This window comes from Poecilia mexicana, unplaced genomic scaffold, assembly GCF_051168715.1.
Source record: "Poecilia mexicana isolate PSO_F unplaced genomic scaffold, ASM5116871v1 scaffold_11, whole genome shotgun sequence".
Taxonomy (NCBI): Eukaryota; Metazoa; Chordata; class Actinopteri; order Cyprinodontiformes; family Poeciliidae; genus Poecilia; species Poecilia mexicana.
In genome coordinates, this window is record NW_028263380.1 from 19,031,595 (window position 1) to 19,058,858 (window position 27,264).

The following is a 27,264-nucleotide window of genomic DNA, read 5'->3' on the forward strand; positions in this document are numbered from 1 at the left end:
ACTTTAAAAATTAGCTTTATGTAGTAATATTATATAGCTCTGCCATGATAATTTTCTTGATTGAATTGATCCTAAAGTTTTACAGCAAGATGTCTACAAATCACTTACGAACATAGCATTTGAAACATTATTTAAGGCTGTTTAACCCTTGTGCGTGCGAGGACTGAGGCAAACGTAGAGAACTGTGGCAAATGATAAAGTTTTACATGTGTGGGGTTGGTTGGACCCCTTTTCTAAACACAATTAAGTAGTGCAATACACCATGTCCACCAGTGAGAGGCAGCAGTCCAAGAACAGGCGTGCAGTTTGTTGGTGAAGAAGAAATCTTCCATATTGTGGGGCAAACCTAACACAACTTATAACGGCCAGACATCCTGTTTAAAAAGAAGCTGAAGTTTGATACCTAATACATATGAGGTATGTGTCTTATTAACTTTACTTTTTTTTTTTTTTTTTTTTTTATTTTTTTAGAAAATAACATCTATTTCTCTTTAATGTTAGCTATGAGCAATTCAAGCCAATCCTACCTTAGTTAATGTCAGCTAAAGTTATTAAACTCCATTACCGTAACGTTAGCCCTTAATATTAAACATATTTTAAAGACAGGCAAATTGTTTTTCCCTCCAATTTTAATCTAGCAAATCAAAAGCTAATATATTAGTCAAAGTTATCCTTTATGTGCATTATTTAGCAACTTGGCTGATGTGACACAGAGTTTGTGTTCTTTGCTTTGGCAACTTTAGCCACATGAAGACCCATATTAGCCTAAGGACACATGGTGGGGGGACAAAGTTGGCTAATGAAGACATGCTACGAGTGTGGAGGATGATAATAAGGACCAGCCACCAGAGAAAGAAGTTCCTATTTGACCAAAGAGAAAGAAGCAGATGAAATATTCCCCAAGAAAATTAGGTAAGTTGTTTTTGTGTTAATATTTTCACTATGTGAAGTGGGGTGGGACAGCCAGTGGGGAATGGGGAGCAGGAATCAACATTCACCAGCTGAGTTAATAAGTTATGTTTTAGACAACTAAAAACTGGTATTAAATCTATTTATTTATTTATCTATAAGCTTCTTGCAAACAACCCTAAGTTAGAGTATCTGGTTAGAAATCATTTAGAATGCTCATTAAGTAAAAAGATACAGTCATTTGCCTAAAACTATATGCATTAAATGATGCTTTCTAAATAACAGTGGCAGTCTGTCTGAACTTCTGCCAGACAAATATTTGATCAGAATAATTTTGTTCAGCTCCAGTTATTATTCCACTTGTATTAAGAAATAATTGTATTGCACTTTATAACAACCAGTCATGTTAACTAGGCATTTGTCTGCCAGTCTACCATTCTGACAATGTGCAGCAAGGGACATTTTTGGAATGGTATTTAAATAAATGCTGGAATATGATGACATTGTTTTTTGTTTTTGTTCTTTTTTTAAGTGACCACAATGAATTGAGTCATCACTGAAGAGATTCACCAAGTTTGAATTCATGAAAAGGCTTTCGCCATGATTAACTATTGCAAGAACAGCTGTAATTTCTGAGCATTTCTGACACCTTCAAAGAGCTGCTTCCAGGAAATGAAGACAAGAAGAAGATCTCCTGTTTTCAGAGCATTACAGGAAGGATATAACGAAGGAGATGGCTGAGGCAAAAAATGTTACTGTTGAAAGAACCTATTTTCTTAAGATAAAGAATAAGTAATTCTGTTTTAGTTTTTCAATCAGTATTTCAGAGTAACAATATACTGACCAGACGTTAAACCTTCTGTTATCTTAGAACAAGTTATCTTTTGTTTTATTCCAATGTACAAAGGGTTTGTTCTACAGTTATGATGGTAGTTATAAGTAGTCCAGTATGTTTCACTTCATTTGAGTTAAGACTTAATATCAATGACTGTGTTAGCATAACATTTGACACTGTAATACTAAATTACAGCTTTATAATTGTTGCTACTAGTTTCCATTTACTTGAGGTAAAAGTTAATATTAATGACACTTAATGATTGTCATAATTGTTACTTGTTTCACTTGCAGGAACATTTAATATTAATGACACTGTAATGACACTTAATGACTTTGTCATAACTGTTGTTACTTATGTCACTTTACTTGGGGTAAAAGTTAATATTAATGACACTTAATGACTTTGTCATAACTGTTGTTACTTATGTCACTTTACTTGGGGGTAAAGTTAATATTAATGACACTGTAATGACACTTAATGACTTTGTCATAACTGTCGCTATTTGTTCCACTTTACTTGGGGGTAAAGTTAATATTAATGACACTGTAATGACACTTAATGACTTTGTCATAACTGTCGCTATTTGTTCCACTTTACTTGGGGGTAAAGTTAATATTAATGACACTGTAATGACACTTAATGACTTTGTCATAACTGTCGCTATTTATTCCACTTTACTTGAGATGAGAGAAATTGTTAATGAGTCTGTTATTAAATCATTTGACAGTGTAATAAAGCTTATTGAAATCTTTACTGGTTCTCCTTCTTGTTTTGCTTTATTCCAGGGAGTGGAAATATTAATCATTGTTTTGTTAAAGCTTTTGCTAGTGTCATAATTAAATCATTATGCCTACTATTATGACAAAATTATGTTAGATCATGATTTCTTGGTTAATGACAAGTTGTCATAATGAAGACATTTTTGTGAGGTTAATGACAAGTTGTCATAGCGAAGACATTTTTGGCGAGCTTAATGACAAGTTGTCATAACGAATACATTTTTGGCGAGCTTAATGACAAGTTGTCATAACGAAGACATTTTGTCTAGATTAATGTCAAGTTGTCATAATAAAGACATTTTGACTAATGTCAACTTTGTATTAAAAGTGTCATAATTTACCGAACGACGCATTATGACAACAGTCATAAATATTCATGAAGACTTATTGATGTTCATGACAGGTGTTATGTCATGTTTATGTGGGTGTGACGGTCTTATTCAATACCCGTCAAATAAAGTGTTACCATAATAAATAAAGAAAAGATTAGTAATAATGTGAAAAATTACAGATCATAATGAAATAATACTAATAAATCAACTAATCGTGAAGTAATAACAATATTAACAATAATAAATTGAAGCTTCAGAGGTACCCACTCAGCCCCCAAAGGATGAAATACTTAAGCTATTATCAGTGATGATGATGATAATAATAATAATACATGAAAAAAGTAGAAATAGATCAATGAGCACATGAGAGGTGTTGTCATAATTGAGGGTAGACTTCTGACCCACATGCAGAATCAGACCCGGAAACAACTGGTGAGTTACTGTTTTTATTAAAAAAAAAAAACAATCTAAAGGTTCTGCAGGAGATCCAAGGATATAGGTCCGAGTCACGCCTGGAAGCGGAGAGAACAGGTTAATGGTCTGGCCAGAGGAGGGCAAAGTGCGTTGGGGAACCTAGTTTCAGCTTACGTCTTCTTGGAAGGCTTCCGACGGGGGAGGATGCGATCGAGCAGTGGACTGGAGCGGGCAGGCAGGTAGGTGAGGCTCTGAAAGCTGCAGGCAGATTCACCGGTGGAAGTTGGCCAGATCCTGAAAGTGAATGAACAGAGGGCTAGTGAGGGGGGTTGACTACAGGCAGAAATCCTTTCGAGAGAATCACAAAAAACTAGCGTTTCAGAAGAAGGGACTTGAGACAACGGGCTTAATCAAAGAAACAGAAAACTGGATGGATTCGTAAACAGCCAGGTAGCTTGAGACGAACTGAGGTGGGACTGAGAATCGAGGAAATCTCGTAAGGTCCAATGAACCTGGGAGAAAGCTTCTTATTAAACGATTTCAGTGTTATGTCCCTGGTGGAGAGCCATACCTTTTGACCAGGTTGGTACGAGGGTGCAGGAGTCCTCTTTCTGTCAGCTAGGCGTTGATTCAGAGATGCGGAGCAGTTCAGGGCAGCGATTTTTTGATTCCAGGTACGCCTGCATCGACGGAGATGGTGCTGAACAGAAGTAACAGCGAGTTCTTGTTCCTGAGAAGGAAATAAAGGTGGCTGGTAGCCAAGGGAAGATTCAAATGGTGACAATCCAGTAGCTGATGAAACATGACAGTTATGGGCATATTCAACCCAGTGAAGCTGTGAACTCCAAGAGGTGGGGTCAGAGGCGCAGACACAACGGAGAGAGGCCTCAAGTTCCTGATTCAAACGCTCAGTCTGGCCATTAGTTTGTGGGTGAAAACCGGAGCTGAGCGCCACCTTGGCCCCTAACGCCCTCCCAAACTCCTTCCAAACTTTAGAAACAAACTGGGGACCTTGATCAGACAGGATTTCAAGGGGGTTCCATGAAGACGAAAAACATGTTTAATAAGGAGCTGGGCCGTCTCCTGTGAGGAGGGGAGTCTTCGTAATGGGACAAGGTGACAAGCCTTAGAAAAACGGTCAACTATGGTGAGGATGGTAGTGAAACCCTTAGACCATGGCAGACCAGTGACAAAGTCGAAAGCAATATGAGACCAGGGGCGACCTGGGATGGTGAGAGGTTGGAGCAACCCACTGGGGGGCTGATTGCGGGCCTTGCTTCTGGCACAAATTGGACAAGCGAGTACATAACTCTTAACGTTAGCATAAAGGTTTGGCCACCAAAATGAACGACGGATTAATGCGAGCATGCGGTTGACTCCCGGATGGCATGAGAATTTGGCAGTGTGAGCCCAATGGAGGAGTCTAGATCTGACTGCGGAGGGAACATAGATTCTGTTAGGAGGCCCTGACCCTGGGTCCGGCTCTAGTCTTTGGGCTTCTAGAATCTCCCTCTGAATGTCCCATGTGAGAGCCCCAATAACACAAGACTTGGGAATAATGTTGGCAATAGTTTCTTCATGGTCAGCGGAGAACTGTCTCGACAAGGCATCAGGCTTAGCATTCTTAGAACCAGGTCTATACGAAATAACAAAGTCGAAGTGAGAGAAAAAAAGCGACCACCGTGACTGTCTTGGGTTGAGGCGTTTGGCCTCACGCAGGTAGGCCAGGTTCTTGTGGTCAGTCCAGACAATAAAGGGATGTTTGGCCCCTTCCAACCAATGTCTCCACTCCTCCAAGGCTAATTTGATAGCCAAGAGTTCCTTATTCCCCACGTCATAATTTCTCTCAGCTTGAGATAACCGACGGGAAAAAAAGGCACACGGATGGAGCTTATTGTCTGAGGGAGACACTTGAGAGAGGACAGCCCCCACGCCAGTATCTGAGGCGTCGACCTCCAGAATGAATTGTCTGGATGGATCAGGCTGAATGAGAATGGGGGCAGTGGAAAACTTCCTCTTGAGTTCCTTAAAGGCCTCGTCAGCCTCAGAGGACCAGACAAAAGGCTTCTTAATGGAAGTTAGACTGGTAAGTGGGAGAGCAGTCTGGCTGTAATTTCTTATGAAACGGCGGTAAAAATTGGCAAAACCCAAAAACCGTTGCAACTGTTTACGGGTTGATGGGGTGGGCCAGTCTAGGACGGCTTGGATCTTAACTGGATCTGACTTCACCTGCCCGCTCTCGAGGACGAACCCAAGAAAGGTGAGGGAAGAGGTGTGAAACTTGCACTTTTCTGCTTTGACATACAGCTGATTCTCCATCAGGCGCTGAAGGACCAGTCGAACATGTCTTCTGTGTTCCTCAAGAGATCTGGAAAATATGAGTATATCATCAAGGTACACAAATACAAAATGGTTCAGATGGTCTCTAAGGACATCATTTACGAGTGCCTGGAAAACTGCTGGTGCATTCATGAGACCAAAAGGCATTACCAAATATTCAAAGTGCCCTAGGGGGGTCTTGAATGCTGTTTTCCACTCATCACCTTCTCTTATCCTGATGAGGTGGTAAGCATTCCTCAAATCCAGCTTAGTGAAAATGGTGGCCCCCTGGATGGGTTCAAAAGCTGCAGAAAGGAGTGGCAATGGATACTTGTTCTTGACTGTAATCTGATTGAGTCCCCGATAGTCAATGCACGGGCGGAGACTTCCATCCTTCTTCCCCACAAAAAAGAACCCTGCACCTACAGGTGAAGATGACTTGTGAATAAGACCTGCAGCAAGAGATTCATTAACATATTTCTCCATGCTCTCTCTTTCAGGTCCAGATAGGTTGTAGAGGCGACTGGAGGGGAGTGGAGCGCCAGGTAAGAGGTCAATAGCGCAGTCGTAGGGCCTGTGTGGTGGTAAGGATAAAGCTTGAGACTTACTGAAGACTCTGTGCAGATCATGATATTCAGGAGGGACGTTTGAGAGCGCTGAAGGGCTAACCTGCTCCTCAGAGTATGGGGCCCGGGAAGCGCCCCAAGCTGATTGGAGACAGGAGGCCAGACAATTGGCGCTCCATGACTCCACCCTATTATCTCGCCAATTGATATGAGGGTTATGAGAGGACAGCCATGGAAAACCAAGGACAACTGGTGCCTGGGGGGACGGAAACACAAAAAAGGTTAGAGACTCCCAATGGTTACCTGAAACCAGAAGGTTAATGGGTTTGGTCTTGTGCGTGATCCTGGGCAATGGGTTTCCATCAAGAGCAGACACCTGGATGGGAGCAGGAAGAGGAATAACTGGTATTTGAAGTTGTTTTACTAGGTTCTCATCAAGGAGGTTTTGTTCACACCCTGAATCAACCAGGGCGAAGGTCTGGAAATGGGTCTTGTCATTCATTAGAGCACAAGAGAGTGTTGCCCGGGAATCAAATTTCTTAATTCCACCCACCAGTACTCCCGAGACTACCGGCGGGCTCTGCCTTTTGACTGCAGAGGGCAAGCAGCCACAAAATGCCCCAACTGACCACAATAAAGGCAAGCTCCTGTCTTCATACGGCGCTGCCGTTCCTCGGGTGACAACCTTGCTCGGCCAATTTGCATGGGCTCCTCTGTGGCAGGTTCTGAGCCACTGTCGGCAAAGGAGGGAATGGGAGGAAAAATTGGTGCAGTAACAGGGAGGGGCCGCCTCTTAGCCCGAGATCGTTCTCGCACCCTGTTGTCAATTTTAATCGCCTGGGAGATCAGAATCTCCAATGTCTCAGGCTCGTCACGGTAGGCCAACTCATCCTTTAGTGGTTCATTTAAGGCCTGGAGGAACGCACCCTTAAGGGCCTCATCATTCCAGCCAGAAGAGGCCGCCAATGTGTGAAAATCAATCGCAAAATCAGCTACAGATTGGCTTCCTTGTTTGAGACTCCATAACTTCTTGGTGATTTCAGACCCTGACTCAGCATAACCAAAAGTCTGTTTAAATTCGGAAATAAAGTTGGTGAATGAACTCTGTAACAGTGTCTGTTGTGAGTATTTGGCCTCAGCACACTTTAATGCTCTTCCTTGAAGTAATCCAACAATGTAGGAAATGCGGGAGGGGTCATCTGGAAACGACTGGGGCGAGCGAGAAAAGACTAGTGAACATTGGAGGAGGAAACCCCCACATCTGCTGATCTCACCCGAAAAAGGTTCTGGCGTGGGAGAGACAGCATCTCTAAAACGGGATGGAGATGGATCTAGTGCCGGGACTGCCGCTGCGCCGGCCGCCGCACGGCTGCCGCGCCGGTTGTTGCTCCGCCTGCTGCGCCCACCGCTGCGCCGGCTGGGTGAGTAGGTGGTCCTAGGGCAGAAAGTTTTCGATCAATATCCTGGAAGAGCTGTGCCAGGTGATCCAGCCGCTGGTTAGACTGATTCTGCTGGTTAGAGAGAGAGTTTAGGAGGTCGTCATGTCTAGCCAAGACTGCTAATGTGTCTGGGCGAGATCCTGCTGGGTCAGACTGTTGGCCGGATGATTCTGTCATAATTGAGGGTAGACTTCTGACCCACATGCAGAATCAGACCCGGAAACAACTGGTGAGTTACTGTTTTTATTTTTTAAAAAAACAATCTAAAGGTTCTGCAGGAGATCCGAGGATATAGGTCCGAGTCACGCCTGGAAGCGGAGAGAACAGGTTAATGGTCTGGCCAGAGGAGGGCAAAGTGCGATGGGGAACCGAGTTTCAGCTTACGTCTTCTTGGAAGGCTTCCAACGGGGGAGGATGCGATCGAGCAGTGGACTGGAGCGGGCAGGCAGGTGAGGCTCTGAAAGCTGCAGGCAGATTCACCGGTGGAAGTTGGCCAGATCCTGAAAGTGAATGAACAGAGGGCTAGTGAGGGGGGTTGACTACAGGCAGAAATCCTTTCGAGAGAATCACAAAAAACTAGCGTTTCAGAAGAAGGCTTTAACGAGATAGAGACTACCGTGGAGGGATAATCATCCGGCGGAGAGGAGAGGTCCGATGGCTCCTTAAATCCTCTCGACTGATGATCCAACTAGCTTCAGGCGTGCAGCTCCACTCCAGGCCACTACCCAACGGGAAGCCGAAGGGGAGAGACCTTTCTTAAAGAAAAGCCCAGAACCTGACAGGTGTAGACCTTCATGACCAAAACCCCTCAAGGTACAGAGTCATGATCAGGTCCAAGAAGTGCTGGTGGCCCATCCCAAAAGCACACGTGTAAATAGGGTGATGGTAGTTTAGGAGGTTGGAGTTTATCTTGTAACTGGTGGGTGAGCGATTTGCTCATCATGGGTTGTTGCATGTTATCTTAAGCAAAGGTTTGGCATAAGGTCAGTAGGTCATGGAAATAGATCTCAAATGGACACTTCTCTTCAAGTTATGACAAGATGTGACCAAGACACTTACTGGTCAGTCAAAGCAAGAATCGTTTCCAGAGATGTTGCTTTTGCACCACCAATGCCTTGGAGAAATTCAAGGCTTTATTGCACATTGAGTGCTTCAAGAAAGAACATGGAAAGTAAGGAGGGGATGAGATGACCCAAAACTGAAGAATACCAAAGTCACCAAATGGTGAGAAGGAGCCAAACCTCTGGCCTTTGATTCCAGGCCTTGGGGTCTGGTATCCTGTAACTTTCAGGTGTGTCCCTGGTCCAACACACCTGAATTAAATGGATCAACTCCTCAGTATGCAGTCCACTTCTCCAGAGTCCTGCTAATCACCTGATTCAGGTGTGTTGAAGCAGAGATGGATAGAAAAGATGCATGACCCTCAATCTCTGTAGTTGGAGACCCCTGGACTAAGTCTGTTGAGTCTTACTGTATGACAGGGTGACAAATGTTCATAATTTTCAGAAATATAAATAAAAGCCTCTACTGTAGAGGTTATCTTTATGATCTATGTTGCTGTGATGACACTACAACTGACTGAAGTTCAGTATAATTATGCATAAACACTCAAGCACTCAAATTTACCTTGGTTAAACTATACAGATAGTCAAATTTGTACTTTACAGACCAAATGTTGCACTAAAGTAATGCTGTGGCAAGATATATTCCAATAAAGAAACAATGTTCAATGTCTCTGTGTGAACAAATGATTCCCAGACAACAATGTGGGAGAATATCAATATTTTGAATGAAATATATTGAGCTGAAGCTGTTTGGATCATGTGAGAGAATAATGAAATGATGTAAATAATTTAAACACTAAGTGACAATAACACAGCCATGTTACCAGCTCCTTATCCACCCAGAGAAAAACTGCAGTTAAAACAACTGAAGGTAGAATTAGGAAAACCTGAAAGATAATAACTCTGAGACCTGAGCCACAGGATCAGTGTTTGTGTTGTTATTACAAACAGTATGTGATCAAACACATATTTGATCAACTGCTCTAATCAAATGTGTTTAACATGTAATTTCATCATATACAGGACAGATAAGTCAAAGATGGACATCATAGTGTAGTTGTATTTGTTCAGTTCAGATCAAATCATCTCTAAATGTTTTCTTTTTGCAGATCTTCTTGGGATCAGGATGATGAGAGTTATGATCCTATTGAGGAAACCAGGTTCTTAGTGAATCTGTTCTGTGCAGCAGCAGAGAGAGAACATGAGACAGGAGAGAAGATACTGGAGCATCTGGCATCATTCTGTGCAAATGAGACATTCATTTATAATTATGACGATTTGGATGATGATGATGATGATGATGAATTCATCAAAGATTGTTGTAACTTCCTATTGGATCTGAGCTCCCAGGTGAAGGACTGTGAGACCAAAACATGTCTGAGTCTCTTTCCATCATTACAGTCAGTTTTCCAATCAGCTCCTCCAGTCTGGATCATAAACCTCTCAGAGATCAAACCCTCCATCCTCCTGGAGGTGATGAAGCTCCAATCAGAGAAGAAACCAGTGAAGCTGACAGACTGCTCACATGGAGAGAGTGAAGTGAAGAGTTTCCTACAGTGTCTGCCTTATATCTCACAGCTCAGGTACAGTCATGCAGTAATTTACCTACTAGCAATGTTTATACTAACTATATATTTTTGATAAAATGAACCCAAAATTTTATTCCACAAAGATTAAGTGACATAGATAATTGATCTACATTATGTCAATTGTTCCTTTTATGTTGTGATATAAATAAATCAAATACTGTGTCAGGAACAGAGACCAGAAAAATATGGGCAAAATAGGAAGAGAGTCCAATGTAGTCCTTTGGGTACTTGTAGTGTTTGTTAATATTACAGAGGAAAAAAGAGAACAAAAAATAATAAATAAAAAAATAGTAATAATAATGTGAAAAATTACATATCATAATGACATAATACTACGAAATCAACTAATTGTGAAGTAATAACAATATAAACAATAATAAATTGAAGCTTCAGAGGTACCTACTCAGCCCCCAAAGGATGAAATACTTAAGCTATTATCAGTGATGATGATAAATAATAATAATAATAATAATAATAATAATAATAATAATAATAATAATAAAAGTACATGAAATAATAGTACCAATAATAATTGTAGTAACATTCAACAATAATTGAAAAACAATTAAAAACATGAGTTTGATAGATTCAGTCCAAGAAAAAAACTGAATGTGTTTGTATATTAGATTAGGTAATAATCTGTTAAGTCTATCCAGAAACTGATTCAGCAAAACAAAGCGATTTATCATGAGGTCCATTAAATATGTAATAAATATTGTAGTATTACCTTCATGATAGAGATATTTTTATTTGGTTGTCTGAATTTTTTATTGACATAGAATTTAACATGTTTTATGTCCATCCATTGGAAAAGTTAAACACTGTAAATGTTTTCCTCCAGTCCATCCTGTGTAACTCGTGCCTCATGTTTTCAGTCCTCAGCAACATGAACCATTACTGGCTGCTGGTCTAACTGGTTTTAACCCATTTAACCCCACCAGTCACAAGAGTGACCAAGATTTTTCTTTCAGTAAATTCTTCAGTATTTTCTTTCAGTATTTTCTTTCAGTAAATTATCACATGACCAGAGCTGATTATATCTTGGTTGGACCTTGGAGAGAAGAAGACTGCCACTAACCTCCCAAAGAAGAGACTAGCAATGTATGTTTATTTAAACATACAAGAAAGATGTTAGGTGCACATCATCTTTAAAGTGTCTAGTTATGATATACACCTTTGCATTTACAAAAATTGGTTTGGTGTGTGAGCAGGGTGTGTAAACATGTCGACGGTCACAATAGTGACCAGTGGGATAATACATTAGACCTAGGTGCGCTTATTTAAATACATACCATATTCTTCCAATTCCTAACTTCTTCCTTTGTAAGATTAATTTTGAGTGTGGTTCTTCATCTGTTAGACTTAGTGATGGCCAGATAAAGCATACAACAATGTAGTTATGAGAAAAATGGAATCCTTACTGATTTTGGTAGTGGAGGCTTAAACATGGACTATAGGAGGAAAATAGGCCATTTTCCATGGCTGATTTTGAATGCATATGATCATCTGATGGGAAAAGAGGATGATCTCCTCCTTCAACAGTCATGTGGCATTCTTTTACCACCTGCAACAGTTTATGATGAAGGGACAACTGTCTCTCTGATGTACCCTTTAAAAATAAAGAGGATCCATAATGAGGTGCTGACACAAGATGAGAAAGAACTATACAGAGACCGATGTCAAATAGATCAATGAGCACATGAGAGGTGTAGACCTTCATGACCAAAACCCCTCAAGGTACAGAGTCATGATGAGGTCCAAGAAGTGCTGGTGGCCCATCCCAAAAGCACACGTGTAAATATGGTGATGGTATTTTCGGGAGTTAGTGTTTATCTTGTAACTGGTGGGTGAGCGATTTGCTCATCATGGGTTGTTCATCATGTTATCTTAAGCAAAGGTTTGGCATAAGGTCAGTAGGTCATGGAAACAGATCTCAAATGGACACTTCTCTTCAAGTTATGACAAGATGTGACCAAGACACTTACTGGTCAGTCAAAGCAAGAATCGTTTCCAGAGATGTTGCTTTTGCACCACCAATGCCTTGGAGAAATTCAAGGCTTTATTGCACATTGAGTGCTTCAAGAAAGAACATGGAAAGTAAGGAGGGGATGAAATGACCCAAGAGAGATATATGGACACCCTTCTGTCAAATTTTAATCGGATGATTGATTGATGGCCTTAATTAATTGATATCAAACCCCCCTCCCCCCATGGGAACTATGTGACCTCTTGACCCCCCCCCCCCCCCCCATGGGAACTATGTGACCTTGTGACACGCCCCCCCCCCCCCCAAAAAAAAAAAAAAAAAAAAAAAAAGTGAATATTGAATTAATAAATATAAGTGAATAAATAAATATAGTATATTCTAAACAATGTTGAATTAGATTAGGAATTTTGTAAACAGATTGTCTTCTTGATACACAGTGTTGGAATTAAATGCCTTTAACTCTTGTTCCAAAAGAGAGACACAGGTTGACAGAGAAACCAGAGTCTTACAGCGTATGCCTGTGTGTGTATCTGTCTTTAAAGAGGAAGGGGCCATGCAGACCCGTTCTGCATGTGTGTGTGTGTGTGTGTGTGTGTGTGTGTGTGTGTGTGTGTGTGTGCACGTGTGTATCTGTCTTTAAAGAGGAAGGGGCCATGCAGACCCGTTCTGCATGTGTGTGTGTGTGCGTGTGTATCTGTCCTGAAGCATAAGAAACCCGCAGGATACGTCTGACAATCCTTCAGACAATAGCTTACGGTGCATTATTTGGTGTTGGACAATATAATAAATGCTGCATCAAACTCTTAACAGCGCGTGAGAGAAAACTTAGAGCAGGGCAGACAGGGTTGACCTCTGACTCCCCGCAGCCTATGATGTCTGTCCTCAAGCATGAGAAATCCTTAGAATACATCAAACATTGCTCCAAACAATACCTCAGGATGATGTCAAAAGCTTACGGTGCATTATTTGGTGTTGGACAATATAATAAATGCTGCATCAAACTCTTAACAGCGCGTGAGAGAAAACTTAGAGCAGGGCAGACAGGGTTGACCTCTGACTCCCCGCAGCCTATGATGTCTGTCCTCAAGCATGAGAAATCCTTAGAATACATCAAACATTCCTCCAAACAATACCTCAGGATGATGTCAAAAGCTAAACTATTAACAGCGCATGAGAGAAAACTTAGAGCATGGCAGACATGGCTGACCTCTGACCCACAGCCTACGATGTCCACCATAGAGGAATTTTGTAACTACCTCTGGTTTTAAACAGATTGTCTTCTTGATACAAAGTGCTGGAATTAAAGCCTTTAACTCTTGTTCCAAAACAGAGACACAGGCTGACAGAGAGGAAGGGGCCAGGGAGAAAGTCTTACTGCTGCGTGTGCCTGCGTGTGTATCTGTCCTAAAGGAGGAGGGGGGACCGAGGAGAGTCTTATTGCTGCGTGCGTGTGTATCTGTCCTGAAGCATAAGAAACCCGCAGGATACGTCTGACAATCCTTCAGACAATAGCTTACGGTGCATTATTTGGTGTTGGACAATATAATAAATGCTGCATCAAACTCTTAACAGCGCGTGAGAGAAAACTTAGAGCAGGGCAGACAGGGTTGACCTCTGACTCCCCGCAGCCTATGATGTCTGTCCTCAAGCATGAGAAATCCTTAGAATACATCAAACATTGCTCCAAACAATACCTCAGGATGATGTCAAAAGCTTACGGTGCATTATTTGGTGTTGGACAATATAATAAATGCTGCATCAAACTCTTAACAGCGCGTGAGAGAAAACTTAGAGCAGGGCAGACAGGGTTGACCTCTGACTCCCCGCAGCCTATGATGTCCGGCACAGAATACGTCACACGATCCTTCAGAAGGAGAAACAATAGATCCAGTGCTGCATGATCGTCTTTAAAAGGACAACTGCTTAAAAGGATGCATTCCCTCGGCAAAGTCACAACGGCACAGAACATCTCCCATCTCTGGTACGGCAGGAGTTGTAAACTTTCAATTTTGCTTCGTCTTTAAACCAACATTATTCTAAAATATGTCCGGTCTTCCAGGAAAACAGGTTAATTTTCTTGGGTCTACAACTTTCGGTTCTCAGGATCTGTTCTCGTTTTTTGACCGTAAGTAAAGAAAAATCTCTTTCTCAATTTATGTATATATATATATATATATATATATATATATATATATATATATATATATATTTATAGATATGCATCATGTTTAATAACAATGTCTGTTTGTTTAGATGGATTCTCTGAGGATGCGGAATCAGAGAATATAAATGGTAAGTTCTTTTTTTTTTATCATACTTTTTCTCTGTAACCTAATTCTAAAATAATTCAATCCTATAAAAATGAAAAACTTAAATATATGCCTGTTGTTCCTCCAGATCTTACTAAAAATCAGAAGACACACCAGCCCCAATCAGAACCAGAGTCCAAACATGGTAATTTTAGTACCTTTTTACACTTTCGTAACCAGAGTTCTAAAAGTGAAAAAAAAAAAATATATATATATATATTTACTATGTATCTATTTTCTTATAGATAACCAGGAAAACCACAGGAGGAATCGTTTGTCGCTGACTAAAAAAAGAAGACATGTCTCTGATCATAATGGATCATCAAGTAAAGGAGTACAGAGTAAGTTTTATAAAATAGTCTATTTGAACTGACCAGGAAAACTGGTTTTCTAACTACATATTTCTTTTATCATCCATAGCTTTAACTTCTAATGAAGATTCAGTAATTTACATCTCCTCTGACTCGGAAGACGGCTTTGTGCCACAAGAAGGATCCAACTTACATCCTAGGCCAAGAGTTGATACCAATGGCATCACGCCTCCTCCTTCACCAGGGCAAGAAGGTGCATTGACAGCGGATCCGGAACCAGAACCACAGCCAGAACCAGGACCAGAACCAAAAGCTGAACCAGGACCTGAACCAGAACCTGAACAAGAATCAGGGCCAGAAGCAGAGAGGCCTTCCGATTATCTTCACAGGGGTAAGTTTTATGTATTTGTTTTTAAACAATAACAGTAATTATTAGCATACATACTAAACTTTAACTGAATGAATGAAAGATATATATTTAAACAAAGTATTGTAATTAAATGAACTCCTTGAATGAAAACAAATAACTCCTTGTTCCAAAAGAGAGACACAGGCTGACCCTGCTGCGTGTGTATCTGTCTTTAAAGAGGAGGAGGGGGGCGAGGAGAGTCTTACTGCTGCGTGTGTGTGTGTGTGTGTGTGTGTGTGTGTGTGTGTGAAATCTCAGCAGACCATAGTATAAACTGTAATAAAAGCCTTCACTAAACTTTAAACTTTTACTTGAATGAATGAAAGATATATACTATATTTAAACAAAGAGACACACGGACTGACAGAGAAACCTGAGAGTAGGGTGGGGAGAGTCATGCTGCTGCGTGTGTGCTGGTTCTTGCTCCATGTGCGTGTGTGTGTGTGTGTGTGTGTGTGTGTGTATTGGTGAATGTGATTTTAGCAGGACATTTGGTCAGAATACAACACTAGAAGAACTTTTTTTTTTTTTAATTGTCTCTCTATTGCACCAAAAACCTGTAGGGCTGTGTGTATGAAATCTCAACACACATTCAATATATTTCACAGGTTCCAGGGCCCGAGCAATACTACGGAAGAGGAGAGCACACAATCTGCAAGCCAGAGCCGTCTTATTGGATGGACTGATTACAGGTATATTATTTGATTTTATCAACTAAAATCACATTTCACAGCTGCTAGAAATTTATTTATTTATTTATTTATTTATTTATTTATTTATTTATTTATTACAGAATCTCTGTGGTTTCTGGAGAAACGTGCGGGGTCCAGAAGACGCGCTTCAACATTCTACCGCTCTATGAGTGCGAAAGCTAAGTTACTTCTACAAGCAACCAAAATTCTGGTCGACAATGTTTACTCTGATGCAAAGTTGATTGAGAAATGATTCATGTTTGATCTGTCTCTTATAACTGTGTGAAATATGGATGATCGAGAAGGTAGAGTTGAATTCAATGAAGCTTCTCAAAATCCTGAATCTCAGTCAGATTATTCCCAGCAAATTGTTAATGCCATACAGATTCTGCAAACATTTGCTTCAACATTGAATACTGCTGAAAATAACGATGGCATTTTACAGAGACTTGCTTTTAGCCCTGCTTCTAGCCCTATTTTAAACCAATCTGAAGTCTCAGAATATTTCAGACAAATTAATGATGCACTTCACAGTTTAAATAGTTGTCTTTCTCCTCAAAACTCACCTCCCGCCTCACCCGCTGCCTCACCCACCGCTTCGTTTAGGTTGGACGAAGCTTTTCAAAATCCTGAATCTCAGTCAGATTATTCCCAACAAATTGTTAATGCCATACAGATTCTGCAAACATTTGCTTCAACATTGAATACTGCTGAAAATAACGATGGCATTTTACAGAGACTTGCTTTTAGCCCTGCTTCTAGCCCTGCAAGATCACCTATTTTAAACCAGTCTGAAGTCTCAGAATATTTCAGACAAATTAATGATGCACTTCACGGTTTAAATAGTTGTCTTTCTCCACAAAACTCACCTGCCACCTCACGTGCTGGGTCACCCACTGCCTCACCCACTACCTCACGTGCTGGTTCATTTAGGCTGGACGAAGCTTTTCAAAATCCTGAATCACACCCCGGGTTAGTATCTGCAGCAGTTGATCAAGCACAGCAGCAACAACAGCAGCAGCAGCAACAGCAGCAGCAGCAGCAGCAAGGAGCTGGTCTAAACCAAAGTCAGAGGGTTGAACGCCAACGATTCAATAACATTGAAATAAGGAGACCGTTATCAATCCCGCCTCCAACTCCTGCCATACCTGACATTGCTCAATTCTACACCGCAGTTATGAATATTTTAATCGATCTGGCTGACACTGCAGGATCATTGGCTGCACGTAATGATCTGGTACAGTTAGAGTTAGTGGGGGGTAATAGTTCTCATCACATAACTGTTTCTGTTACTGATGATGATGCAATCCTACCAGCATTTGAGGAATTTTTAAGTGAGCTGGTTCAATCTAATGCTGAGCTGCCTTCAGAAAATAACTTAGAGTTGGTTCTTCAGATAGTCAAGAATCCCACAGGAGGTACAAAACGCAAGGCTGAAAAAACATTGGAATGTGAATTGATTCATAAGAAAAGGCGCCATCTGTATATTGTACAAAATACCGGTAATCAGTTGTGTTTTGCAATATGTCTTGCACATCTCACTCATCCAGAATTTACAGATAATCAATCTCTTGTACAGGCTAGACAGTGGCAGCAACAGGCAGGTTTATCCGAACAGACACCAGTTACATTCAGTGACATTACCAAGTTTGAAAACATTGTACAAAGAAAAATTGTAGTGTTTCATCAAACCTCAAAGAATGGGGCTTTGTCTAAATTTGAGACAGATTTTCAAAATCGAACAGATCCCTGCTTTCTCCTACTCCATAATAAACATTACTATGGAATTAAGAATCTCACAGGTTTTACCGGCTCGAGGTATATTTGCAAGTTCTGTTTCAGCGGTTACAAAAATGCTAACACTCATCACTGTCAGGGTTACTGCGGTGTCTGCTGTAGCTACAGCTGTACACATTTGCAGTACAATCCAGTACCTTGTAAAGATTGTAATAGAATCTGTCGAAACTCAACATGTTATGATAGACACAAAGAACCTCGCAACAGACCTCGTGCTGAAATGCTAGTGAGTGAATGTGAGATGATCAAATTTTGTTCTACATGTAAAAGGTTATATCACATCCCCATGACCAAGGAGAAAACCTTACATGTAGAACAAAATTTGATCATCTCACATTCACTCACTAGCATTTCAGCACGAGGTCTGTTGCGAGGTTCTTTGTGTCTATCATAACATGTTGAGTTTCGACAGATTCTATTACAATCTTTACAAGGTACTGGATTGTACTGCAAATGTGTACAGCTGTAGCTACAGCAGACACCGCAGTAACCCTGACAGTGATGAGTGTTAGCATTTTTGTAACCGCTGAAACAGAACTTGCAAATATACCTCGAGCCGGTAAAACCTGTGAGATTCTTAATTCCATAGTAATGTTTATTATGGAGTAGGAGAAAGCAGGGATCTGTTCGATTTTGAAAATCTGTCTCAAATTTAGACAAAGCCCCATTCTTTGAGGTTTGATGAAACACTACAATTTTTCTTTGTACAATGTTTTCAAACTTGGTAATGTCACTGAATGTAACTGGTGTCTGTTCGGATAAACCTGCCTGTTGCTGCCACTGTCTAGCCTGTACAAGAGATTGATTATCTGTAAATTCTGGATGAGTGAGATGTGCAAGACATATTGCAAAACACAACTGATTACCGGTATTTTGTACAATATACAGATGGCGCCTTTTCTTATGAATCAATTCACATTCCAATGTTTTTTCAGCCTTGCGTTTTGTACCTCCTGTGGGATTCTTGACTATCTGAAGAACCAACTCTAAGTTATTTTCTGAAGGCAGCTCAGCATTAGATTGAACCAGCTCACTTAAAAATTCCTCAAATGCTGGTAGGATTGCATCATCATCAGTAACAGAAACAGTTATGTGATGAGAACTATTACCCCCCACTAACTCTAACTGTACCAGATCATTACGTGCAGCCAATGATCCTGCAGTGTCAGCCAGATCGATTAAAATATTCATAACTGCGGTGTAGAATTGAGCAATGTCAGGTATGGCAGGAGTTGGAGGCGGGATTGATAACGGTCTCCTTATTTCAATGTTATTGAATCGTTGGCGTTCAACCCTCTGACTTTGGTTTAGACCAGCTCCTTGCTGCTGCTGCTGCTGCTGTTGCTGCTGCTGCTGTTGTTGCTGCTGTGCTTGATCAACTGCTGCAGATACTAACCCGGGGTGTGATTCAGGATTTTGAAAAGCTTCGTCCAGCCTAAATGAACCAGCACGTGAGGTAGTGGGTGAGGCAGTGGGTGACCCAGCACGTGAGGTGGCAGGTGAGTTTTGTGGAGAAAGACAACTATTTAAACCGTGAAGTGCATCATTAATTTGTCTGAAATATTCTGAGACTTCAGACTGGTTTAAAATAGGTGATCTTGCAGGGCTAGAAGCAGGGCTAAAAGCAAGTCTCTGTAAAATGCCATCGTTATTTTCAGCAGTATTCAATGTTGAAGCAAATGTTTGCAGAATCTGTATGGCATTAACAATTTGTTGGGAATAATCTGACTGAGATTCAGGATTTTGAAAAGCTTCGTCCAACCTAAACGAAGCGGTGGGTGAGGCAGCGGGTGAGGCGGGAGGTGAGTTTTGAGGAGAAAGACAACTATTTAAACTGTGAAGTGCATCATTAATTTGTCTGAAATATTCTGAGACTTCAGATTGGTTTAAAATAGGGCTAGAAGCAGGGCTAAAAGCAAGTCTCTGTAAAATGCCATCGTTATTTTCAGCAGTATTCAATGTTGAAGCAAATGTTTGCAGAATCTGTATGGCATTAACAATTTGCTGGGAATAATCTGACTGAGATTCAGGATTTTGAGAAGCTTCATTGAATTCAACTCTACCTTCTCGATCATCCATATTTCACACAGTTATAAGAGACAGATCAAACATGAATCATTTCTCAATCAACTTTGCATCAGAGTAAACATTGTCGACCAGAATTTTGGTTGCTTGTAGAAGTAACTTAGCTTTCGCACTCATAGAGCGGTAGAATGTTGAAGCGCGTCTTCTGGACCCCGCACGTTTCTCCAGAAACCACAGAGATTCTGTAATAAATAAATAAATAAATAAATAAATAAATAAATAAATAAATAAATTTCTAGCAGCTGTGAAATGTGATTTTAGTTGATAAAATCAAATAATATACCTGTAATCAGTCCATCCAATAAGACGGCTCTGGCTTGCAGATTGTGTGCTCTCCTCTTCCGTAGTATTGCTCGGGCCCTGGAACCTGTGAAATATATTGAATGTGTGTTGAGATTTCATACACACAGCCCTACAGGTTTTTGGTGCAATAGAGAGACAATTAAAAAAAAAAAAAGTTCTTCTAGTGTTGTATTCTGACCAAATGTCCTGCTAAAATCACATTCACCAATACACACACACACACACACACACACACACACGCACATGGAGCAAGAACCAGCACACACGCAGCAGCATGACTCTCCCCACCCTACTCTCAGGTTTCTCTGTCAGTCCGTGTGTCTCTTTGTTTAAATATAGTATATATCTTTCATTCATTCAAGTAAAAGTTTAAAGTTTAGTGAAGGCTTTTATTACAGTTTATACTATGGTCTGCTGAGATTTCACACACACACACACACACACACACACACACACACACGCAGCAGTAAGACTCTCCTCGCCCCCCTCCTCCTCTTTAAAGACAGATACACACGCAGCAGGGTCAGCCTGTGTCTCTCTTTTGGAACAAGGAGTTATTTGTTTTCATTCAAGGAGTTCATTTAATTACAATACTTTGTTTAAATATATATCTTTCATTCATTCAGTTAAAGTTTAGTATGTATGCTAATAATTACTGTTATTGTTTAAAAACAAATACATAAAACTTACCCCTGTGAAGATAATCGGAAGGCCTCTCTGCTTCTGGCCCTGATTCTTGTTCAGGTTCTGGTTCAGGTCCTGGTTCAGCTTTTGGTTCTGGTCCTGGTTCTGGCTGTGGTTCTGGTTCCGGATCCGCTGTCAATGCACCTTCTTGCCCTGGTGAAGGAGGAGGCGTGATGCCATTGGTATCAACTCTTGGCCTAGGATGTAAGTTGGATCCTTCTTGTGGCACAAAGCCGTCTTCCGAGTCAGAGGAGATGTAAATTACTGAATCTTCATTAGAAGTTAAAGCTATGGATGATAAAAGAAATATGTAGTTAGAAAACCAGTTTTCCTGGTCAGTTCAAATAGACTATTTTATAAAACTTACTCTGTACTCCTTTACTTGATGATCCATTATGATCAGAGACATGTCTTCTTTTTTTAGTCAGCGACAAACGATTCCTCCTGTGGTTTTCCTGGTTATCTATAAGAAAATAGATACATAGTAAATATATATATATATATATTTTTTTTTTTCACTTTTAGAACTCTGGTTACGAAAGTGTAAAAAGGTACTAAAATTACCATGTTTGGACTCTGGTTCTGATTGGGGCTGGTGTGTCTTCTGATTTTTAGTAAGATCTGGAGGAACAACAGGCATATATTTAAGTTTTTCATTTTTATAGGATTGAATTATTTTAGAATTAGGTTACAGAGAAAAAGTATGATAAAAAAAAAGAACTTACCATTTATATTCTCTGATTCCGCATCCTCAGAGAATCCATCTAAACAAACAGACATTGTTATTAAACATGATGCATATCTATAAATATATATATATATATATATATATATATATATATATATATATATATATACATAAATTGAGAAAGAGATTTTTCTTTACTTACGGTCAAAAAACGAGAACAGATCCTGAGAACCGAAAGTTGTAGACCCAAGAAAATTAACCTGTTTTCCTGGAAGACCGGACATATTTTAGAATAATGTTGGTTTAAAGACGAAGCAAAATTGAAAGTTTACAACTCCTGCCGTACCAGAGATGGGAGATGTTCTGTGCCGTTGTGACTTTGCCGAGGGAATGCATCCTTTTAAGCAGTTGTCCTTTTAAAGACGATCATGCAGCACTGGATCTATTGTTTCTCCTTCTGAAGGATCGTGTGACGTATTCTGTGCCGGACATCATAGGCTGCGGGGAGTCAGAGGTCAACCCTGTCTGCCCTGCTCTAAGTTTTCTCTCACGCGCTGTTAAGAGTTTGATGCAGCATTTATTATATTGTCCAACACCAAATAATGCACCGTAAGCTTTTGACATCATCCTGAGGTATTGTTTGGAGCAATGTTTGATGTATTCTAAGGATTTCTCATGCTTGAGGACAGACATCATAGGCTGCGGGGAGTCAGAGGTCAACCCTGTCTGCCCTGCTCTAAGTTTTCTCTCACGCGCTGTTAAGAGTTTGATGCAGCATTTATTATATTGTCCAACACCAAATAATGCACCGTAAGCTATTGTCTGAAGGATTGTCAGACGTATCCTGCGGGTTTCTTATGCTTCAGGACAGATACACACGCACGCAGCAATAAGACTCTCCTCGGTCCCCCCTCCTCCTTTAGGACAGATACACACGCAGGCACACGCAGCAGTAAGACTTTCTCCCTGGCCCCTTCCTCTCTGTCAGCCTGTGTCTCTGTTTTGGAACAAGAGTTAAAGGCTTTAATTCCAGCACTTTGTATCAAGAAGACAATCTGTTTAAAACCAGAGGTAGTTACAAAATTCCTCTATGGTGGACATCGTAGGCTGTGGGTCAGAGGTCAGCCATGTCTGCCATGCTCTAAGTTTTCTCTCATGCGCTGTTAATAGTTTAGCTTTTGACATCATCCTGAGGTATTGTTTGGAGGAATGTTTGATGTATTCTAAGGATTTCTCATGCTTGAGGACAGACATCATAGGCTGCGGGGAGTCAGAGGTCAACCCTGTCTGCCCTGCTCTAAGTTTTCTCTCACGCGCTGTTAAGAGTTTGATGCAGCATTTATTATATTGTCCAACACCAAATAATGCACCGTAAGCTTTTGACATCATCCTGAGGTATTGTTTGGAGCAATGTTTGATGTATTCTAAGGATTTCTCATGCTTGAGGACAGACATCATAGGCTGCGGGGAGTCAGAGGTCAACCCTGTCTGCCCTGCTCTAAGTTTTCTCTCACGCGCTGTTAAGAGTTTGATGCAGCATTTATTATATTGTCCAACACCAAATAATGCACCGTAAGCTATTGTCTGAAGGATTGTCAGACGTATCCTGCGGGTTTCTTATGCTTCAGGACAGATACACACGCACACACACACACATGCAGAACGGGTCTGCATGGCCCCTTCCTCTTTAAAGACAGATACACACGCGCACACACACACACACACACACACACACACACACACACACACACACACATGCAGAACGGGTCTGCATGGCCCCTTCCTCTTTAAAGACAGATACACACACAGGCATACGCTGTAAGACTCTGGTTTCTCTGTCAACCTGTGTCTCTCTTTTGGAACAAGAGTTAAAGGCATTTAATTCCAACACTGTGTATCAAGAAGACAATCTGTTTACAAAATTCCTAATCTAATTCAACATTGTTTAGAATATACTATATTTATTTATTCACTTATATTTATTAATTCAATATTCACTTTTTTTTTTTTTTTTTTTTTTTTTTTTTTTTTTTTTGGGGGGGGGGGGGGGGCGTGTCACAAGGTCACATAGTTCCCATGGGGGGGGGGGGGGGTCAAGAGGTCACATAGTTCCCATGGGGGGAGGGGGGTTTGATATCAATTAATTAAGGCCATCAATCAATCATCCGATTAAAATTTGACAGAAGGGTGTCCATATATCTCTCTGACCCAAAACTGAAGAATACCAAAGTCACCAAATGGTGAGAAGGAGCCAAACCTCTGGCCTTTGATTCCAGGCCTTGGGGTCTGGTATCCTGTAACTTTCAGGTGTGTCCCTGGTCCAACACACCTGAATTAAATGGATGAACTCCTCAGTATGCAGTCCACTTCTCCAGAGTCCTGCTAATCACCTGATTCAGGTGTGTTGAATCAGAGATGGATGGAAAAGATGCATGACACTCAATCCCTGGAGTTGGAGACCTCTGGACTAAGTCTATTGAGTCTTACTGTATGACAGGGTGACAAATGTTCATAATTTTGATCAACTGATCTAATCAAATATGTGTTTAACATGTAATTTCATCATATACAGGACAGATAAGTCAAAGATGGACATCATAGTGTAGTTGTATTTGTTCAGTTCAGATCAAATCATCTCTAAATGTTTTCTTTTTGCAGATCTTCTTGGGATCAGGATGATGAGAGTTATGATCCTTTTGAGGAAACCAGGTTCTTAGTGAATCTGTTCTGTGCAGCAGCAGAGAGAGAACATGAGACAGGAGAGAAGATACTGGAGCATCTGGCATCATTCTGTGCAAATGAGACATTCATTTATAATTATGACGATTTGGATGATGATGAATTCATCAAAGATTGTTGTGACTTCCTGTTGGATCTGAGCTCCCAGGTGAAGGACTGTGAGACTAAAACAGGTCTGAGTCTCTTTCCATCATTACAGTCAGTTTTCCAATCAGCTCCTCCAGTCTGGATCATAAACCTCTCAGAGAGAAAAGCCTCCATCCTCCTGGAAGTGATGAAGCTCCAATCAGAGAAGAAACCAGTGAAGCTGACAGACTGCTCACATGGAGAGAGTGAAGTGAAGAGTTTCCTACAGTGTCTGCCTTATATCTCAGAGCTCAGGTACAGTAATTTTACAAACCAGAAATAACTTCACATACAAACAGTACATCTTTGTTGTTTTAAACATCTGTACCCCAGGTTCAGTTTCTGTTGTTAAAACTGTGATTTAGCTGTACATATTGTAAATATCCACTTTTGTGTATATTGTGCAAATTTACAACATTGACTCCAAGTACTTCACAAATGTCTATTCAAGTTAATCACATTCCAAAAAACCTCCCATTTAACAGGATGAAACCTCTAACAGAACCTGGCTTAGTACAAGTGGCCATCTGCCATGACAGAGCAAATCCAGAATAAAGAAACAGATGTACATTCAATATTAATGAAAGTAAAACGTAAATGGCAGGAGAGGAAGAACGATTAGTTGCTTATCTCAGCCAATGCCAGGGACATACCACATCCAAACAGAATGCCGGACCAGATGTAGCTTCTGCAGAGAGACGAGAACTGAAAGAAAACTCAAAGGTAATAGCAGGTAATGCAAAGTGGAGAGTAGTAGAAGGAAAAAAGTGAGAAAAAATGGTCAGTTTTTACTCCAGTAACCTCAGCCTATAGCAGCATAACTACAGGATTGCTTTAGTTTGTCTATCAGTGTTATCAAAAAGGACAGTTTTAAACCTCATCATAAAAGCACACAGGGTGTCTGCCTCAGGGTCTAAAACTGGGAGCTGGTTCCACAGGAGAGGAGCCTAATAACTAAAGGATCAACCTTCTATTCTACTTTTTGAAATTCTAGGAATCAGCAGTAAACCTACAGTCTGTGAGCAAAGTCTTTTGTTAGAAACATGTGGAACAATCAGATCTCTGATGTAGTGAGAAGGAGAATCTCAAATTCTACTCTGGATTTAACAGGAGCCAATGAAGGGACCTAAAACAAGAGAAACATGATCTCTTTCAGTTTTCACCAGAATTCTTGTAACATTTTTGTATCAGCTAAAGGCTTTTAACTGCATTTAGTGGAATTGTTGATAGTAAATAATTACTTTAGTTCTGCTTTGGACACACAGGATTTAAACCACATTCTGGACAAAAATAACACAGAGTACGATGCTCTCAGCATAACAGTGAAAATGTATTTCATGCCAGGTTTTTGCAATTAGAAGCATAAAAGAATTGGTCCGTGCACCGAGCCCTGTGGCACTCCAGTGATAAGCCTGGAGTGGTAAGAAGATTTACCCTTCACAGGGTTTTCCCTTTAAAACCTGCCAAGCCTGGTGGTCTGTACACCATGTTTGTATTAAAAGATTTTAAGTTGACAGGAAATGTAAAAATATTACTGCGTAATACTATTTAAACTATTGGGTCTTAAAAACAACAAATAAAAAAAGTACAATTAAAATGAATATACATTTTTTGTACTTCTGTTAAATCCAAATTTAATCAGTAGCCTCTCAAGGCCCTCCAGCCTTTCAGGGCCCCATAAGTGCTAAAAGTTTAACACAGACCACAGGTGTAGAAATCTAATATTTGTTTACTGAGAATTATTAGATCAATGCTGTTAAATTTGACTTGTTTCAACATGAATAAATTGAAAAACTTTTAATTGTTTAACATTTAAATTTAAGATTTTAAGGAGCTGGCAAGTTTACTTTGTAAAAGTTAAAGAACAGTCTTCATAGTTAGAATGTTTTGTTACCATAGCTGTGAAGATTTGAGTTTTCTGTGTGTTTATTTTTGGTTTCCTTGTCCTGCGAGTCTCTGTGTCGTCCTGTTCGCCCCTTGATTGTTTCACAGCTGTGTCTAGTTTCCCTGATTACCTCCTGTGTATTTAAGTCCACCTGTTGTCTCTGTCTGTTGTCGGGTCCTCGTCTAACGTCTAATGTCGTGTTTCTCAACCCTGGTCCTCACCGCCCCCCTGCTCTGCATGTTTTAGATGTGCCTCTATTCCAGAACAGCTGATTCAAATTATTGCATGACCATCAAGTACTGCAGAAGCCTGTAAATCACCCAGAGATACAATTCAGGTGTGGCAGAAGGGAAATACCTAAAACATGCAGGACAGGGGGCACCGAGGACCAGGGTTGAGAAACACTGGTCTAACGTCTATGTCGTCTGTCAGTTTCCCTGGGCTGCCCGAGTCTGTTTGAGTCAGTTACCTAGAATCATCATTAAATCTTCATCATTATCATCATGATGATAATGATGATGATTATCATCATCATTAGTGAAAACTGTTTTCACTCACCTCATCACCTTCAACTCATGACAATAGCAACAATCTGATGCTGTGAGTTTAGTCTTTGAGTTTGAGCTCTTTGTTCACAAGTACGTCTTAGTAAACTACAATTATCACTGATGGCCTTTAATGTTGGCCAATTCAATTAGGCCCCTTCTCCAAGATTTCGTTACATCTGTGGTGAAATGCTGTTAGAGTAAGTAAAGTAAGTAAGTAAACTTTATTTCTATAGCGCTTTTCACACACCAGGGTCACAAAGTGCTGCACAAAATGTAAAAAAAATAAATAAATTAAAAGCAACATACAAAACAATAAAACACAGTATTACACTAAAAAGCAAGTTTAAAAAAGTGGGTCTTAAGTTGTTTCCTAAAAGTGTCTATACAATCCAGAGATCGAATGGTACAAGGTAGCTCATTCCAGAGGCGAGGCGCCACAGCTTTAAAAGATC

The 27,264-nt window shown here is 40.4% G+C and overlaps 1 protein-coding gene and 3 long non-coding RNA genes across 4 annotated transcripts in view; 2 read left to right on the forward strand and 2 right to left on the reverse strand.

Moving 5' to 3' along the window:
- LOC148156467 (uncharacterized) overlaps positions 1-27,264 on the reverse strand; it is a 261,721-nt gene that overhangs the window by 3,858 nt on the left and 230,599 nt on the right. The gene's annotated exons all lie outside the window — the stretch shown is intronic.
- The window catches only part of LOC148156468 (uncharacterized), a 75,575-nt gene continuing 58,361 nt past the window's right edge, over positions 10,051-27,264 (forward strand). The window contains exons 1-2 of the mRNA XM_088010377.1: positions 10,051-10,243; positions 24,173-24,634. Coding sequence (XP_087866503.1) covers positions 10,137-10,243; positions 24,173-24,634 — 569 coding nt within the window. The 5' untranslated portion in view covers positions 10,051-10,136. The remainder of the gene's footprint in view (positions 10,244-24,172; positions 24,635-27,264) is intronic.
- LOC148156469 (uncharacterized) lies at positions 13,691-14,898 on the forward strand. The gene is made up of 4 exons (XR_015764649.1): positions 13,691-14,361; positions 14,490-14,528; positions 14,634-14,690; positions 14,791-14,898. It is a non-coding gene; the product is annotated as an uncharacterized LOC148156469 (long non-coding RNA).
- LOC148156470 (uncharacterized) lies at positions 21,182-22,387 on the reverse strand. The gene is made up of 4 exons (XR_015764650.1): positions 21,717-22,387; positions 21,552-21,590; positions 21,391-21,447; positions 21,182-21,289 (listed from the first exon to the last, which is right to left on the reverse strand). It is a non-coding gene; the product is annotated as an uncharacterized LOC148156470 (long non-coding RNA).